Source organism: Pygoscelis adeliae, unplaced genomic scaffold (genome assembly GCF_000699105.1).
Source record: "Pygoscelis adeliae isolate BGI_AS28 unplaced genomic scaffold, ASM69910v1 Scaffold57, whole genome shotgun sequence".
Classification (NCBI taxonomy): domain Eukaryota; kingdom Metazoa; phylum Chordata; class Aves; order Sphenisciformes; family Spheniscidae; genus Pygoscelis; species Pygoscelis adeliae.
This window is the reverse complement of record NW_008825615.1, coordinates 987,548-1,003,600: the sequence shown is the minus strand read 5'-3', so window position 1 is coordinate 1,003,600 and position 16,053 is coordinate 987,548. Positions and strand designations below refer to the sequence as shown.

At 38.5% G+C, this 16,053-nt stretch overlaps 1 protein-coding gene across 1 annotated transcript in view; it reads right to left on the bottom strand.

The window, feature by feature from the left end:
• Nucleotides 1–16,053, bottom strand: part of RARS2 (arginyl-tRNA synthetase 2, mitochondrial) — a 41,593-nt gene that overhangs the window by 24,063 nt on the left and 1,477 nt on the right. The window contains exons 2-8 of the mRNA XM_009333218.1: nucleotides 15,568–15,641; nucleotides 14,838–14,943; nucleotides 10,898–10,981; nucleotides 7,482–7,579; nucleotides 6,339–6,394; nucleotides 4,716–4,799; nucleotides 967–1,043 (exon numbers count right to left, since the gene is read on the bottom strand). Coding sequence (XP_009331493.1) covers nucleotides 967–1,043; nucleotides 4,716–4,799; nucleotides 6,339–6,394; nucleotides 7,482–7,579; nucleotides 10,898–10,981; nucleotides 14,838–14,943; nucleotides 15,568–15,641 — 579 coding nt within the window. The remainder of the gene's footprint in view (nucleotides 1–966; nucleotides 1,044–4,715; nucleotides 4,800–6,338; nucleotides 6,395–7,481; nucleotides 7,580–10,897; nucleotides 10,982–14,837; nucleotides 14,944–15,567; nucleotides 15,642–16,053) is intronic.

Here is a 16,053-nt window from a genome sequence, read left to right as displayed (position 1 = left end):
CTTTGTAGTAAGAGAACGCTTGACAGTGCCACACAAGAACCCTGACAAAGCCCCATTAACACACGAGATCTTTCTTTTAAAGGATGAGGGCTTGAACATTAGCCATTCAGAAAATTTTGTCCACCTATCCTTATGGTTGATCGGATTTGTGCGGTAAGTACATAAGTCACTTTCTCTCACGTATCGCATACATGTTACGCCCAGCACAGCTGTCAACCAAAGATCACTTGCAAGTATCAAAAGATTGATGAAAACCTTTTTTGCTCATTGCATTGCATGAAAAAAGAAGTGACATAGGAACTGATAAAGAGAAAGAAATAAATACTAACTCAGATCGTATTAGGCATATTTGAATGGAGCAAACCAACAACCAAAACCATATTAGTCCTGTAATAAGTCCTCCTTACCTATATATGCTAAGGCTCCATATTAGATACAAAACACTTTAAAGATCCTTTTCCCCAACCACAGTGAACTGTGTATTGAGCAATATAAATTAAATATTACTTATTCTAAAAATACTACCAACAAGAGGATTTTTACACCATACATGCCACTTCTTTTCACAACTTTGGTAACCAACATACTACAGCATTAGATGCGAGACACCATTTCCACTGCAGTTACCACAGGGAGCTCAGTGGTCACCTATGCCCAGTTAAGACAGTTGGGATCAGTCAAGCTGGCTGTGGTGGTAGCAGCAATCAATGCAACCTAAGTATCCATATGATTACCTCCCTTATGGGGCGTATTTTGCAGCCTAATGAAACCTGTTTCTGCTGCCATTGCCTAGTGAAAACTGTCTTTGCCACTGTGGCCCAGGCTAGCACTGGTCCTTCAAGCAACGTAGTTTAAATCCAACATGAGTCTCATCATGACCCTGCGGACATACCATTCTGTACAAAATTGACAGCTATTTAAATGGACTGTCCTCTGAAGTCTCTAGTTGGTCTTCTGCGAACTTACCTCAAAAAGGTGTTGTAAAGGACTGGATTTTAGCTTGTCTTTGTTGCCAAAGCGTTGGAAACCAACAGCCAATAAGCCTTGAATAACAATTAAATACAGAGTTAGACAACAGCCCAGAGTATATTGTTTTGTTGATTGTTTTCATAAGCAAGTCTAGTGTTAACATTGTATGTAATAAAAGAAATGCCTTACATTTTTAAACAATATAATGGTGTATGCTACAAAAACAAGCCAAAAGTGTAACCTATTATTCCACTGCATGAAAAAAACCAAAACTATAATAACTAGAAGCTAGTAAGAAATATTATGTTGATTTTTCAATTCCTCATAAATGGAATTCGTGTTTCTGGACTTGAAGAGAAAATTATCTTTTACACAGCAACCAGCTGTAACCAAGAAGCCACACAGTGGAAACTGTCCAGCAACAGAACATGCTTGAAACTCCTTGTTTTGCTTCTTCCCGTAACAGTATTATCATTTCAAGGACAACAGAAGCTGGGACACAATATGGTATTCCACATGCCACTCATGCATTATTTCCAAGGGAATTTTTGCTGCATGCTGAGAATATGCAGCTTTTTTCACATATCCGACTTGGCTTCTGCCCTTTCCGAAAGCCATCCGAAAGGGCAAGAGCCAGATCCCAATCTTATTGTCTAAATCAAAAGAGCCCATTAACTCATTCAGTAATCTAGCAATATTAACTCTGAAGCCTCTTAGATTTTCTGAGGCTGCTTTTAAGGCCATCTCATTCCTCTGAGCTGACAAGGACCAGGACCGATGTGAAGACAGCATCTGAGGAATAGGTATGCAGGTATCCCTTTGAAAAGCCCTCTGCAACTAAACAAAGAGCACTGTCTCAAGAACTTCCCTCTTGGAAACACTGAGTGTGATAGAAGCTGTAGCAGATTTAGGTAAGAAAAACAGGTTAGGGTTTAGGAAATAAAATGAGTCTAATCCAATTGAAAAGGAGTTTCTTCAAGGACAGCTTGTTTTACGAGCAATCAGAGCTTGATTTCCTAATGATCTCTCCTAGATATTAGCATACCTATACATTCCACTTTTCAATGCTGGCTTCATACTCCAACCCCCGGCAAGACTGCCAGTTTTTATTCAACCCAAACACATCCTTCCACACGTTTCTCTCTTCCCCTAACTATCACCAGCCCTTGTTATACTCATCAATTATTGGCCAGACGCAGCATGTGTTGGGACTGATTCTGACTTAGATGTGCTGACTGGTTAGCCGGCAGGCTAAACACAGAAGTTAACTTTCTCTCCCAGAGGGCACTACATTGTATTTCTATCCCTACTCAGCTGCCAACTGTCACAATACCAAAAGACATTTGTTCTCTTGGAGACATTTTTCTTTGTCAGATCTGGCTGAAGTTGGCCAACGGGTTCAAAATTTATTAGGAGCAGAGTGACAGGAAGACAGATGGACAGACAGTGTGACTGCATAAGCTTTGTTACCTTAAGAAACCTGCCCCAAAACTGCCTAGAGGTTGAGGACTTCTCTGCGTGTTTCAGCAAAATATGGTTTCAATTATTACGTTTTAAAGCTTCTGACAATAGCAGTTGTAATAGAAATGTTGACAGATTGTTAATTATAGCACTGCTTCTGGGAAAGGACCATTATAATAGTATTCCTATGCTATAATTTTGTGAAGCATGACTATATTAGTTGTTATAAAACCTGTCATATATTTGAGCTGAGCCAGCCCAGACAAAGAGGGGAGCACCCATTTGGAAAGAAACAGTTGGAACTACTAGGTCAAAAGCATGATTCTAACAGTTGTGTACTGGACAAGAGGTACACATGTAAGAGGCACTGTGATCTTTATACCTTCAGGAAACTTTGTATTAAAATACATAAAATTCCTGATATTCAGACTTAGGAGTACAATTTAGTATCTTCAAAGACAGAGTGAACGAGGTCAGTTGAGAAGCCCTTTAACCACATTGCATTTCATGCTTAATTGTCATTGCCACATTCATTATACAATAGCATAGTGACAAAATCTTGTCTAAGGGGCAAAAATGAATGAAATATGCAATGATGGAATTTATTGAAGGTGAACGCATTCTGTATTCAATTCCTATGAAACAAATCCTAAGTGAAGCAAAGCTCTGCTATAAACTACTGTTTGATCGATCAGAAACAGGGTCAGGAAAGACGAGCTGCAGAGGAAATAATTTAACAAAGGAAAAAAAAATATTCTATTACTGCTCTCACAGTCATAAGGATGTTTTACTCAACTGTCTAAAACCCAGGAATTTACTCTAGAAGGAGAATGGGTAGAACTGAATACATTTTAGTTACGTTATCTACACTGCTGAATCTGAATACATAAATGGAGTAGAAGTAGGGTGTTTACACTAAGTTTTTAACCCAGCTCTGTTCATAAAATTGAGGCATTGATGTCCCCATAAACAGCGGTACAAACGAAACTGAAGGTGGCAGCATAAGGGCTGGAATGAGCAAAAGTGACTGCCTAATAGACATTGCACTTTGTGTTTGCCACTTAAAAATAAATACATGGACACTGTTTTCAGAACCTACTGCAAAAGACGTGGGGGAGTTTTATAGTTTTCACAGGTGTAGCAGCTTTCAAGAATGAGGAAGTGGGCATGATTGCCTGTTTTTAAACACCTAAAAATACATCAGAAACAGCTTTTTGGGGAAAATTATAAAAGGGGAGGAGAATATGGATCAATTTAAAATGCAAGATTAACAGAAATCAACAAAGTTGTGTATCCTATGCATGGGTCAACTGCCATATAAGAGGGATATTTACAGATCCAGCAATCAGACATAAATGACCTCTGGTCAGGGAATAAGTATCAAGCCATGCTAGGCCTCACATGAGAGGATTTTTCAATCCTCACTTATCTGATGGACATTTCAGAAGAGGTAGGAGTGTCTATGTGTATGCATGCAAACGCACATGCGTGCAAGTTTGATAGTCTTCTAGGGCCTATACACTTGCACATTCTCCACTACACACCTCTCTTTTGCTACATTTTAAAGGGAAACTGAATATTTTGGGGGAAGTGTTGGGATATCTTTAAAGATACAAACTCTCCAGGCCTCAACCTGCCAAAATGCAGTTGCTGTGGAAGTTAATTATGCTCTATGAATAATGAACTAGTTTCCAGAGGGAACAAAAGAACAGATAAAGAAAACGCCACAACACACACAAAGACAACCAAATATAAAATATACATTTTGTTACAATTATTCTATTGTTGTGTGTACAGGTGTGGCAAGTTTACTCTTCCACAACTGTTACACATGTAAAATCTGAATAAGTAAGACAGTATCACAGTAGACATGCAACAGCTATGGTAATATGTACGCATTTTGTCTGGAGGCAGCAACAGAAGTCTCTTCAGCTATGAGAGCTCGAAAGGTATCTAGCACACTCAGAAAATATTTATACTGCCCTTTAAAAATAAACCCCAAATTACACATACATAATCTGAGAGAGGAGCTACTGAGGGACTGTTGGGTAAATTTCCTCCTGTTATTTCTTGCACAGTAGTATAGGTCATACTGCTGATGAATCAGTCTGGATTGTTTTGTTAATATTTTAAGGAGATTAATTACACATTACATGCATGGAAACACAATATTACTCTTTATGAGCCCAGAGTGAATCCAATGGGCCTGCAAAAACTGAAGCTGGAAACCTAGACCATGTTATACAGTAGAAAAGGGAACAGGAGAAACAAATATTAAAACATACCAAACTGCATGCCCCAGTCACCAAGGTAATTTATTCTTATTACTTCATGTCCCAGTGCAACTTTGAGATTTGCTATAAAATTCCCTGGTAAGGAAACAAAATTGGTATTATTTTTCAGTTGTAGGTAGTCTCTCATCCCAACAAAACAGTTTTCTGGTTTTGTATGATCTGTATTCAAAATGAAGAGGAAAAGCAATCAGATGAACTACTCCACAGAATTTGCTAAAGTACTTCACAACTGAAAGCAATAGTATTCTGAGCAGCAAAAGAAAGGCTGTGCATTTGAAAGGTGCCGTCAAGTGTCTCCTACAACAGTGATAAAAACATACATGTGTATGTGCATGCACACACTGCAGAGTATATGAACATGAAAAACACTTTTTAAAGTCTTCTTGTATTCTCACAAATATGTGGCAGTATACATAATTCCCATTACAGTCAGGCAACCTCATACCAGGAGGTTAAGCAAGTACTCAAAATTCACAGACTTCTGTTAACTGTGCCATTAAATAGAGAACATCAAGTCCTGAATCTCTATATACTGCCGGAGCAGTAGTGAGCTCTGCAGTTAACACAACATGTGCCTGATATGCTCCAAACCTACCATATCACATAAGCATGTCTTGGTTCTAACTGTTATTACAACAAAAACCCTTTATCTTTCTCCTGAGCTTAGCTACAACCATAGAATTAGAAAGAAGAAATACCTGCATCCCTTCCTCTATTTTCCTGTGCTTCAAGGGTAACTTTTAATTACAACACTGACGTAAAAGGACGCACAAAACTTTCTCTTCTTCTGTTATTATAACACAATATTATAGCTTGCAATGACTTTCAGTTCCATTCTCTGTAGTGAATTCATTCTCTATTAGACAAACACAGATCTACAGAACTATTTTTGAAAGTGTTTTTTTTTTCTACAGCAAAGCATCCAGAAATGGAATATAAAGAGCACAAAACATGTAATTTCACTCCACTATCAGTCCATGAAAAGGCAGTATTAACTTTATGTAATTAATAATTATACATGATACATTAAATATAATTAAAAACTAACACATTATTAGCTGCACAGATGCTGTAGGATCTTCTGCTAATAAGTTTTTATTGTGAGAGAAGGAGGGAGAAATAATGTTTTCCATACGCCACTAGAGTACTGCACAATAAACTTATTAATTATTCCATTACAAATTACAGCAACTGTGTTAGTAATACTAACACAGGCATAAAGTAATTAACATATAAAAGCAAGCTTTTTGCAAGACAGCCACCAAGACATAACTATCTGACTGCTCTGCAGTCCAGTGCAAATTGGAAATTTAAAATTCAAAGGACTCTCATAACACCTCAATGAAAACTGCCCTCGGTGTCTCTGTAGAACAATTTTAAACTACTTCATTTAATGTTCACAGTCATAAAACTATATTACATGTGACTTAATAAATCTGCCAGCAACACACGATGCTCTTTTCTTCACTGCATAATGAGCGAAAGGTTTTTAATTAGCAAGTCGAGCCTGACACAGCCACTCCACTAGAAGAGTGAAAGGTTAGCAGCGTTTCCCTGTCAACTGAAGCAGAAGACAAAGAAGCCCTTTTAGGACACAGTTAAATGCATACTTACCTACTATTGTGGAACGCAAATGTCCTATGTGAAACTTTTTGGCGATATTAGGGGAGCTGTAACAAATTTTCACAAATGTTTGTTCAGTGTACAAGACTCCCAGATCACCAAGTCAGAAGAATTCAACTCATGCATATAGCAGAAGAACTGAAATAAACCGACCATTTTCAATTTTCCCTTAAAATTCCCTGATGAGCTTCTGTTCTGGACAGCAAATCTTCCTATCCAACCAGCTTTTCCTCCAATATCCATTAACAGCCAATGTTACAGGGAAAAAGAAACCACAAAAAAAACCCACAACAAAGAACCCCCCAAAACCCAACTACACTAGTGACAAAGGACTTACGCTACCTTCTCACTTTTTACGTTTTGAACATATGGATCATTCTCCTCATACCTTTATTAGAGATAAATCTGATACCAGGACAGGGGACCTTGTGTACAAGAAGCAGCAACTAAAATCACATCTTCTTCCACCAACAATGCCCCCCCCCCGAAAAACCCTATACCCACAACTGTTTGCCCCGGTAATAAAATGGAAGTTCAGCTATAAAAATTCACCCTCCAAATTAAAGCCAAGTGCTTACTTTCCATGACTATGGAGGAAATATAAGTGAACAAAATATTTATACATAAAGAGATCCGAGCCAGCCACTTTTCATTCCATGAGCAGGTGACCGTAAACAAAATTGCACTGGACAGTTTTGGGGCCAGCAATTCAGAAGATTTAGCAAGACAAACGCCTGGCTGCTTCAGCAAGTCAGGGAGGAAGGTGTTAAGGTGAAAAAAGAAATGGGTTAGTGGCTGAAAATTCAGATCATGTTTCTTGATAACAAAATAAATAAGCCGACTTAAAAACTGAATCCTATTATGCACTGAATGAGAATATTCTTAGCGGAGGGCAGTGTGAGGCGTGAACTCTTTAAATACCAAAAATATATTCTGGGAAAAAGCCTCAATTCCCTAAATATAACTTACATTCTACTTGGCAAATATATCGGAGTATCAAATTCAGCTGAATATAATACTGTAAATATGGTTTAATTTCATAGGCATCATACATTACAGCAATGAATATCAATTGGCAAAATATCAATCAGCAGACAAGGCAATTTTCTCAAAGGACTCATCACACGCGCTTACCTGAACTCAATCACTGCCTTTTGTCTAGGCACTGTAGAGAAAAGTTCACTTTTTACTCCATACTCTGAGCCATCTTTCAACACCTGCTGCAACACAGTCTAAACCACAAGGAAGATTAAAAAAAACGAAACAGGAAAATATGTTTCAACAATAGAAAGCATGATCAGGAAAACTGATTACCGATCACACAGGAGTCTGATCGCACAGCCTTTATTCACATTAGCAATTAGGTGGCTGGTCTGCCAAGCAAACAAGATCTCACATGCAGATGAAAATGCCATTAACTTTTGAAAGCTGCATGTGATCAATTAAAAAGTTAGGGAAATTATAGGCAGAGATTTTGGTGAAAATCAAGGCTGATTTTGGTGGAAACTTAAAAGGAAGTGGAAAGCCTAGTTTTTATCATTTTTTTAGTTACAGAACAGGAAAGGGCAAGAGAGTAACCCCAGGGTAATTGGTGGGCATGAGAGGAAACTAAGTCCAAGAATGTGGGTAGAACAGTGACCTGATGTAAAATGAGAGACTTCTCACATAAATAGGGTTCTAACCAGGACCTTCACCTCTCCTAATTCAGGTAACATGTTTTAAAATGAGTACCTTGTAGAACTAGACCATAGATTTGGATGAAAAAGTAGGAGAGCTTATGAGCAGTAAACTTGACTAGAGAATTTGCCTCACTGTGCAGCCAAATGTTCTTAACAGGCTTTTTTTTTTCCTAATTAATTAAAAAAGCTACATACTATAACTCTGGGCTTTCTCAAAAGCGTCCGCTTCCCAAAAATACATCTTATCTAGGCACACTTTGAGGAGTTTGGCCATTTCTCTGAAATTCCTAGGAGTTCTGTCCTATATCCAAGGTTTTTGTCAAGGTGTGAATACAGGGGACACTCACTGTGCACAGCACAGCCAGATCACGTAGGTCCAACCCTTTGGGACCCATCAGACCTCCCACACACTCCTTGTGACTGAGGGCCTGCAAGAAAGCCATGAGCTCTGACTGCATGAGCATTACCATGCATATGCAGGTCACCTGAACAGCACATGAACACATTTCTTTCGCTTCAGGAAATCTCACACAGGAGTACAGGAGTTCTAGTCTTCATGATTATCACTAAAGCCAATGTAAGAGACAAAACACCTACTACAGAATCCTCTCCGTCAGTTCACTGCAGGTAGACTGCAACAACAGCTCGTGGAATCTTTGGTCATTCATAAGTCTAACAGCATATTTAAACATCAACCAGTGGTTTAAATGACACAGACAAAAGAGGCTTAGCTATTTCTAATTTTGGTAGTGTAAATTTAAACTGTTCATCCTAGAACATGAGACAGATTAATGTTTCTACCTTTTTCCAGTTACTTTACATCACTGTCCACTGTATTTCTTCATTAATGCTTTTTAGGAATAGCATCTGCTATTCCTTCCTAACACGCTTTTCCTTTCCCATTGGAAGAGAGCATCTGTATACAATGGGGAAGCAGAAAACCAGGAGATTTTTGCAAGAATTTAAGCCACCTCAGAACTACCAAGTCACTTAAGTCTATAACAGGAAGAGAAAAAAAATAATATATTCACATTCTACTAAAACTGCTAGGTTTTTCTAGGCACCAAAAAGCCAGCCTGCTTTCTACTCCTTTAGTGCCAAGGAAATCCAACTATTCAATCCTCATGTGTCCAAACACCCCTCTTTTTTTTTGCCCACCTGAAAGTCTGTAAGGACACTGTGAATGGTCCCTACAAAAGTGTGTCTACTTTGAAAGTATGGAGACTATGTAAAATGCCTTAAAGTATTTCCTCAACAGCTTGAACAGTTTGTGGGAAGAGGAATCCCTATGCTGACTATATTATCAGTAATACATTCATACAGCAAGGTAAGTCCCTGTACATGCCCTACATACTTCAGTTTGTCACACACACTACAACACCTAATATGTGAAGCTGTATGTATTGGACACACTTCCTGAAGATAATAGAGGCCTTTAACAATGAGAACTAAAGTGGATATCTCATTCCATTCCATGGAAGCTTTTCTTTTTTTCTCCTCCAAAAATTACCTTAGAATTCTTCTGCAATAGATATGGAATAAATGAAAAAAAAAAAAAGGAACTGCCCCTGCAGAAAAACTTTTAATTCTGTTCTTATTACAGCACCTAAGAAGGCAAGCTTACACAGAAATCATCAAATTTACCCATAGACCAATTCTCCATATCAGTGAAAGTCACAGCTAGGTTTTATCTCCTCCTCTCTCCTCAGTGACATAATGCAAAATTACATGTCCTAATTCCACATTTTTTCCAGCAAAACTCTGCTAGGCCAGACACAAAGCTTTGCTTGAATCATTAAACTGACTAGAATTCCTACAGATAAAGTACCTTGTGAAATCCTGTCCATGAATAAAATTTGCCACTGAAACTACTCTTTCAGTGAATAGTCAGCTGCTATGTTCTTATCAAGATGGATTGATTATAAATAGCTAATGAAAAATTAAAGGGATAAAGCAACTGATTGATAGGCATGCCTAAGCATTAGCAATTCGCAAGAAATGGTCTTACCATTCAGGAAAAGAGGACTACAAGCCTAAGTGACTCAGTGGAAGACCTGATAGGAAGAGGGCTTCACCAGTTATTAGGTAAGACATGATTTCTTGCCCCTAATTCACATGTGGTTAATTGTCTAAGACCACAATATGGTTTTCCACAAGAGTTGTTAAGCCTATAGATTAAGGCCATGAGTAACCACACAATGTAGCTTGCTCCACAAGTTAGTTGAACTGGCTTAGCAAAGCTTTCATTCAGTCCCCAGTCTAACAGTACCAGCCATCCACTTATCTTTATGAAGCTCTTGCAAATAATCCAGACAGAGTACAATGAACTGAGACACGACTCTTACAGACCGAGCGGTATCTTCCTTTCATTAAGTTACTGGTTTAACAAACGAAGCGTTCAGTCAGGCATTGGACTTTGAGGAATATATCTCCCTTTTTTTTTTTTTTTTTAAGCAAAGTATGTAATGATAGATCTGCTATCAAATACTTTTATTTTGGGTATCTTTTCATCATCCTTTTCTATTTTAAACAAGAGTCTTTACATGCAAGATCAAAACTTTTTGAGTTGTATACTGTAGAAACTCAAAGCAGATGCCAAGCCTGCCTTTTAAAGCAGAAAGAGAGTGGAAAAAGACGAGTTACGGTTATCAGTGAATGGTAGATACACTGCTTCTTCATAAGGATAAACTTTTGTGAGCCTCATTCCAAATTCTAGGCCTACATAACAAATCAGCAACAGGGATCCTCGAGGAGAACTTACAAAAGACAGTTTTACATAGAAAACACCTTTCTAAGACAACAGTAAATATTCTATAGTTTCATATTGAGGAATTTACTTTTACCTTAATGCACCTGAAATATAGTACTCACCCTTGCTAATAATTCCCTGTTTATCGTAAAGTTCACTGTTCCTGGACCAGCGCTGATTTCACTCACTACAGCATCACATTTTAGCTAAAAGAACAAAACAGAAATTCTACATGCAAACAGGTAAATTGGAACATTGTAATTCAATCCACTATAAATATTAATTTAATCCACTATAAATATTAAATGTTATTATTGGTTAGAAGCAATCACAAATGGATCATTTAATCAATTGTCGTGGTTTAACCTCAGTCGGCAACTGAGCACCACGCAGCCGCTCGCTCACTCCCCCCACCCCCCGGTGGGATGGGGGAGAGAATTGGAAAAGCACAAGTGAGAAAAACTCGTGGGTTGAGATAAAAACAGTTTAATAATTGAAATAAAATGATAATAATATGATAATAATACACAAAGCAAGTGATGCACAGTACAATTGCTCACCACCCGCCAACCGATGCCCAGCCAGTCCCCGAGCAGCGGCCCCCCCCGGCCAGCTTTCCCCCAGTTTATGTACTGAGCATGACGTCACATGGTATGGAATGTCCCTTTGGCCAGTTTGGCTGTGCCCCCTCCCAGCTTCTTGTGCACCTGCAGCCTTCTCAGTCGGTAGAGCATGGAAAATGAAAAAGTCCTTGGCTAGTGTAAGCACTACCTAGCAACAACTAAAACATCGGTGCATTATCAACTTTGTTCTCACCCTAAATCCAAACCACAGCACTGTACCAGCTACTAGGAAGGAAGTTAACTCTATCCCTGCCGAAACCAGGACATCAATCCTGTTGGAAAAGGGATGAATTTATTATTTCCAATCCACGCTTAATAGCTCTGAATGTAACTCAGCCTGAAATATATGTTTTACTTCAGTCCCTGCATGTGTACAGTCTGTGTTTTATTTTGACTTGGGAGCAGTAGTTGATCTCTTTGTACACACAAAAGCTGAGACACATTTGACAGGTTACACAGTACCTGACAGCACTTAAAAAAAAAAAAAACAAAAAAAAAATCAAGATCAATGTCTTAAAGAAAACCCAAGACAGCAGTTTTGGACTGCTGTTTCTTGAAATTTCTGACTTTAATGACAATGTTCTGCAATATCCAGTGATACAAGATAAAGATGTTAAAGGCCAATTTATAAAAAAATTCATTTACAATTTCCATAAGGCACATGTTTTGAAAATTCTGAACCCATAAGGAATATTTGGGCACCCAACCCCTAATGCCAACCTCCTCTTTACACAAATTTTGGTCTCTTCACAGGCTGAGAGTTTTGGATCTCAACCTGTCAGGTTTGAGAGTTTCTTACTAAACTTGTCTTTCACAGCCAAGAAATTGTCTAAAAAAAAAAAAAAAAAAAAGAGGGATGAAAACCCTATAAAAGACGACACAATCACTTGATTGCTTGGTTAATATCTTTGAGAGGCAAGCTATACATTCCTACTGAAGCTCATCAGCATGAAGAAGAAATTCTACCCCCATGCTAGGTCTCCGGCTTAGACACTAACTTTAACCAGGAGATGAAATCATGGTTAGCCTTGAAGTTCTTTCACCTTCAGAAGCTCCAATAACAACAAATTCCAATGTTTATTCACAAGATACATGAAAAAATATTTCTTATATTGACTCTGAATTTCCCACTTTTTCATTTTACAAAAGGTCCTTTTTACTTATGGGGCAGAGAGAAAACAGAAATTCCCACTGGACCTTCTCTGTACCATTTGTTCTTCTAAAGGTTTTCTACATGATCTGTCATTTGTCATCTCAGTGCTTTTTATCTCTCTTTAATATGAGTGCTCATCTGGCCCCTCCACAACTTCACCAACCTCTCCTCCAAGCGCCCTGTGGTTCTTTAGTAACCAGATCTCCCTGTGCCTAAGGCTTAGACCAGAATGCCACTATACTGTACAGGGGCATAAAAACTCCAGAACACAATGTCCCCCTCTGCAAGGAATTAATGGTCCAGAAATGAAACAAGAACCAACCAGCCAGATGAAATGAAAAGCCCATGGAAAAAAGACAATTCTGACCTTTCTGACAGACAATTGTCAGCACATCAGAGCACATCATGTTTCATTTAGTATCACACTGCCTTATTATTTAGGCTATTTTAGTCAACGAGAAAAATTTCCATCTCTTCTGCCTAACCTAAATATCTGTATTTCAAATATCATGACCTATTTCCTCAGAAGTGACTAAGAACATTGAGGCACACCGTCAACTGTTTATCATGACAACCGTAAGTGCCTACATTTTTCTGTCGCTCTGCTAGTTTTTCATATGCGGTCATATTTTGCCAATTTCTATGCTGCTTACCTTCTTTGTGGATGACATGACTAGTCTAAACAAATTATATTAAATGCATCTCCTTTATCCACTACCCAACAAAAAACATTCCTAAGAGATTAATGGATTTTTTTTTTCCTTTATTTAACTAGCATGGCCTATTCAGTTTTGGGGCTTATATTGATGGTCTGTTCTTCTTTACTGCTACAACTGCTTTTCCATGTAAAGATGGAGGGCTAAGTGTCCCAGGTTTATTTAATGAGCCACAAACAATAAAGGAGAGAGACAATTTGTAGCTTTCTAAACACTGGGAACAGCAGCTGTTTTTAAAGTGACAGACTAGACACAAGGAAAAAAATTGTTACGGTGACGTTACAGTCATTGGAACAGATTGCCCAGGGAGGCTGTCAAATCCTTGGAGGCTTTCAAAACCTGACAGGATTTCAAAAGTCCTCAGCAACCTCATCCAAAAACCCTCAACAACCTGCACTGAGGAGGATATGGGAACAGATAACTTCCTGAGGTCCTTTCCAACCTGAATTATTTTACGGTTCTGGACCATCTTTAAGTTGTTTCAGAACTTTTGGTTGTACATCTGTGCACCATCAGTTCTTCTTTCACCTGAGTCAGAATATTCATCTGTTACAAGAATGGGTCCAAGATATGGATCTCTTCAACATCTCAGCAGTGAAGAATGACATGGAGAAACAGTTTAGCTTCTCAATACTATTAAAACTGTTTTTATTTGTCCTTTTTAACTCCTGATCATATAGCAACCCAACTGATTCCTTCTCAAGCTTGCTCTTTCTGATGCAGATGAAGAATCATTTGCATTTTCATTATTCATCCTAGCTCCTCTTTGCAACTAACTTTGCCACAATTTCCTAGTTTATACTCCTTTGCATTGACATCAGCAAAGTATTTTTAGATTGTAAATTATTTTTTTCAGCTCAAATGATCCCTCAAACCTCAGCATCACCTTTCTGCTCCCACTTTTGTTCAACTGTATGCATACCAACTTCTCCAAATTTTTATTTCCTTCCCTTCCTTCAACGTTTGTGTCACTTCCGTTGCCTGTGTCACCTTGTTTTGCATGCTGCTGCTTTTTTCTGCTGTAGTCAGTCTTAACACCTCAGCTACTGCCATTTCCCAGACTAACACACCTGAAAAGAAGCAGCAGCTGTTCTAAGAAACCTCAATTTCAAGCAGTTAGGGATTTGAAAGTCTGGCCTGTTTGTCCCACAGGCTAAATTTATCCCTTGCCACTCTAGTGCTGGATTTTGCAGTCTTTGGTTTCCCAAGCCACTGCATACTCAATTTCTTGTTTTGGGCAAAAGTACAGACCATGGCATACCCTTTAGATACCCTCCTAACTTCACAAATATTATTTGCTCTCAAACTATTTGAAAACAATAATTTCACAAGAACCTTAACTAAAACTGCTTCTCCTATTCCCTGTGAAGATTCTGTGTACAATTACACTTGGTAATTGTACATCTAGGTGTAACTGTACACAGTCACTAAACATTGTACACTAGTCATTAAACTACTCTGACCCAAACAGATGCTTGGACAAAGAATACTATTTACCTTATGATGCCTGTTACACCTCTAATCTGTAAGTTTGTGACTGCATAAATATGTGATTAATGCATTAGCATACCCTTTCAGCTAGCTTCTGAGCTTGAAGATTAAGGTCTTGTGCTAAGCAATCACTAGAACTGCCTTCTGTTACAGAAGCAATGGAAAGCTGGAAATCAGCAACATGCCTGAAAAAAAGAACATACAAAAATCAGGAAAAAAAACCCTGTTGAGATGATGGGTAGATTTGGCAGATCCAAGCTGACTCTGCATATCACAAGTCTAACTGCCAAGCGTAACCCAGACACAGATACCTGAAAGTTCACTATGTTTAGAAAGCTGCAGCAGAAGGCCAAATATTGCCTTTGCTCTAATACAATCAGAAAGTAGACATGGTGAGAACACCATTTCAGAATGAACAAAAATTATGCTCATGAATAAATGTAATTTACTTGCTAACATCATTACAACTGTCAAGCAGGACACTGAAAAAAAATCCATTATAACTTCACATTGGTTCTAAGCAGTTTCACATTCAGATTATTAATGCTGAAACATCTGCCATTCAACCACCGCCTATAATTTATACAGCTTTTAAAGCAATTATATTTGTTTTGAGCTGGTTTGAAAAAATACAGCAATTTAATTAGATTTAGGTATCTTCTTACAATTGCATTGGTATATTAGCTTAGGTTTGGGGTTTTTTTCTGTATTTCTTTTTCCCTAAAGTCCTGTTAAGCTCTTGCAATAATAAGCACAACAGAAAAAAATAAAACATGACGTAACATTGTAAGACAAAATGTAAACACTACCGTTTTTTGGAGACAGGAACCGCAGATATGGACTTTATTAAATTTTCTGGTGGCAGATCCAAAACCTTTGAAAGCTAAATTTGAAATAAAGAACAAGGTGGCTTAAGCAAAAAAGATCCAAGAAAAGTACTGCTCCCTGTTTAAATACTCGTGGGGGAAGCACCATTTGTATTTGAGAGCAAATTTCAACCCGGGTAAAAAAAGCAAATACTTACTATTATAAGCAATACAATAAAATACGCAATGCAAACCCAAGACATGTTAAAGGAGCCTTAGAAAAAGCAAGACAAAACACGACGCATAGCTGCTTCCCCCCCCTGCCCCCTCCCCGAAGGGTCCCACCAAACCCTCGCACGCCTTTACCTGGTCGCTACCCCTCACCTAGCTCACCCCGCACCCAGCAAGCGGGGAAGGAGGAGGCCCACACCACGCCAGGGCCTCAGCTACGAGTGGCCGGATTCCTGCCAAGACGGAGGGGCTCGCCCG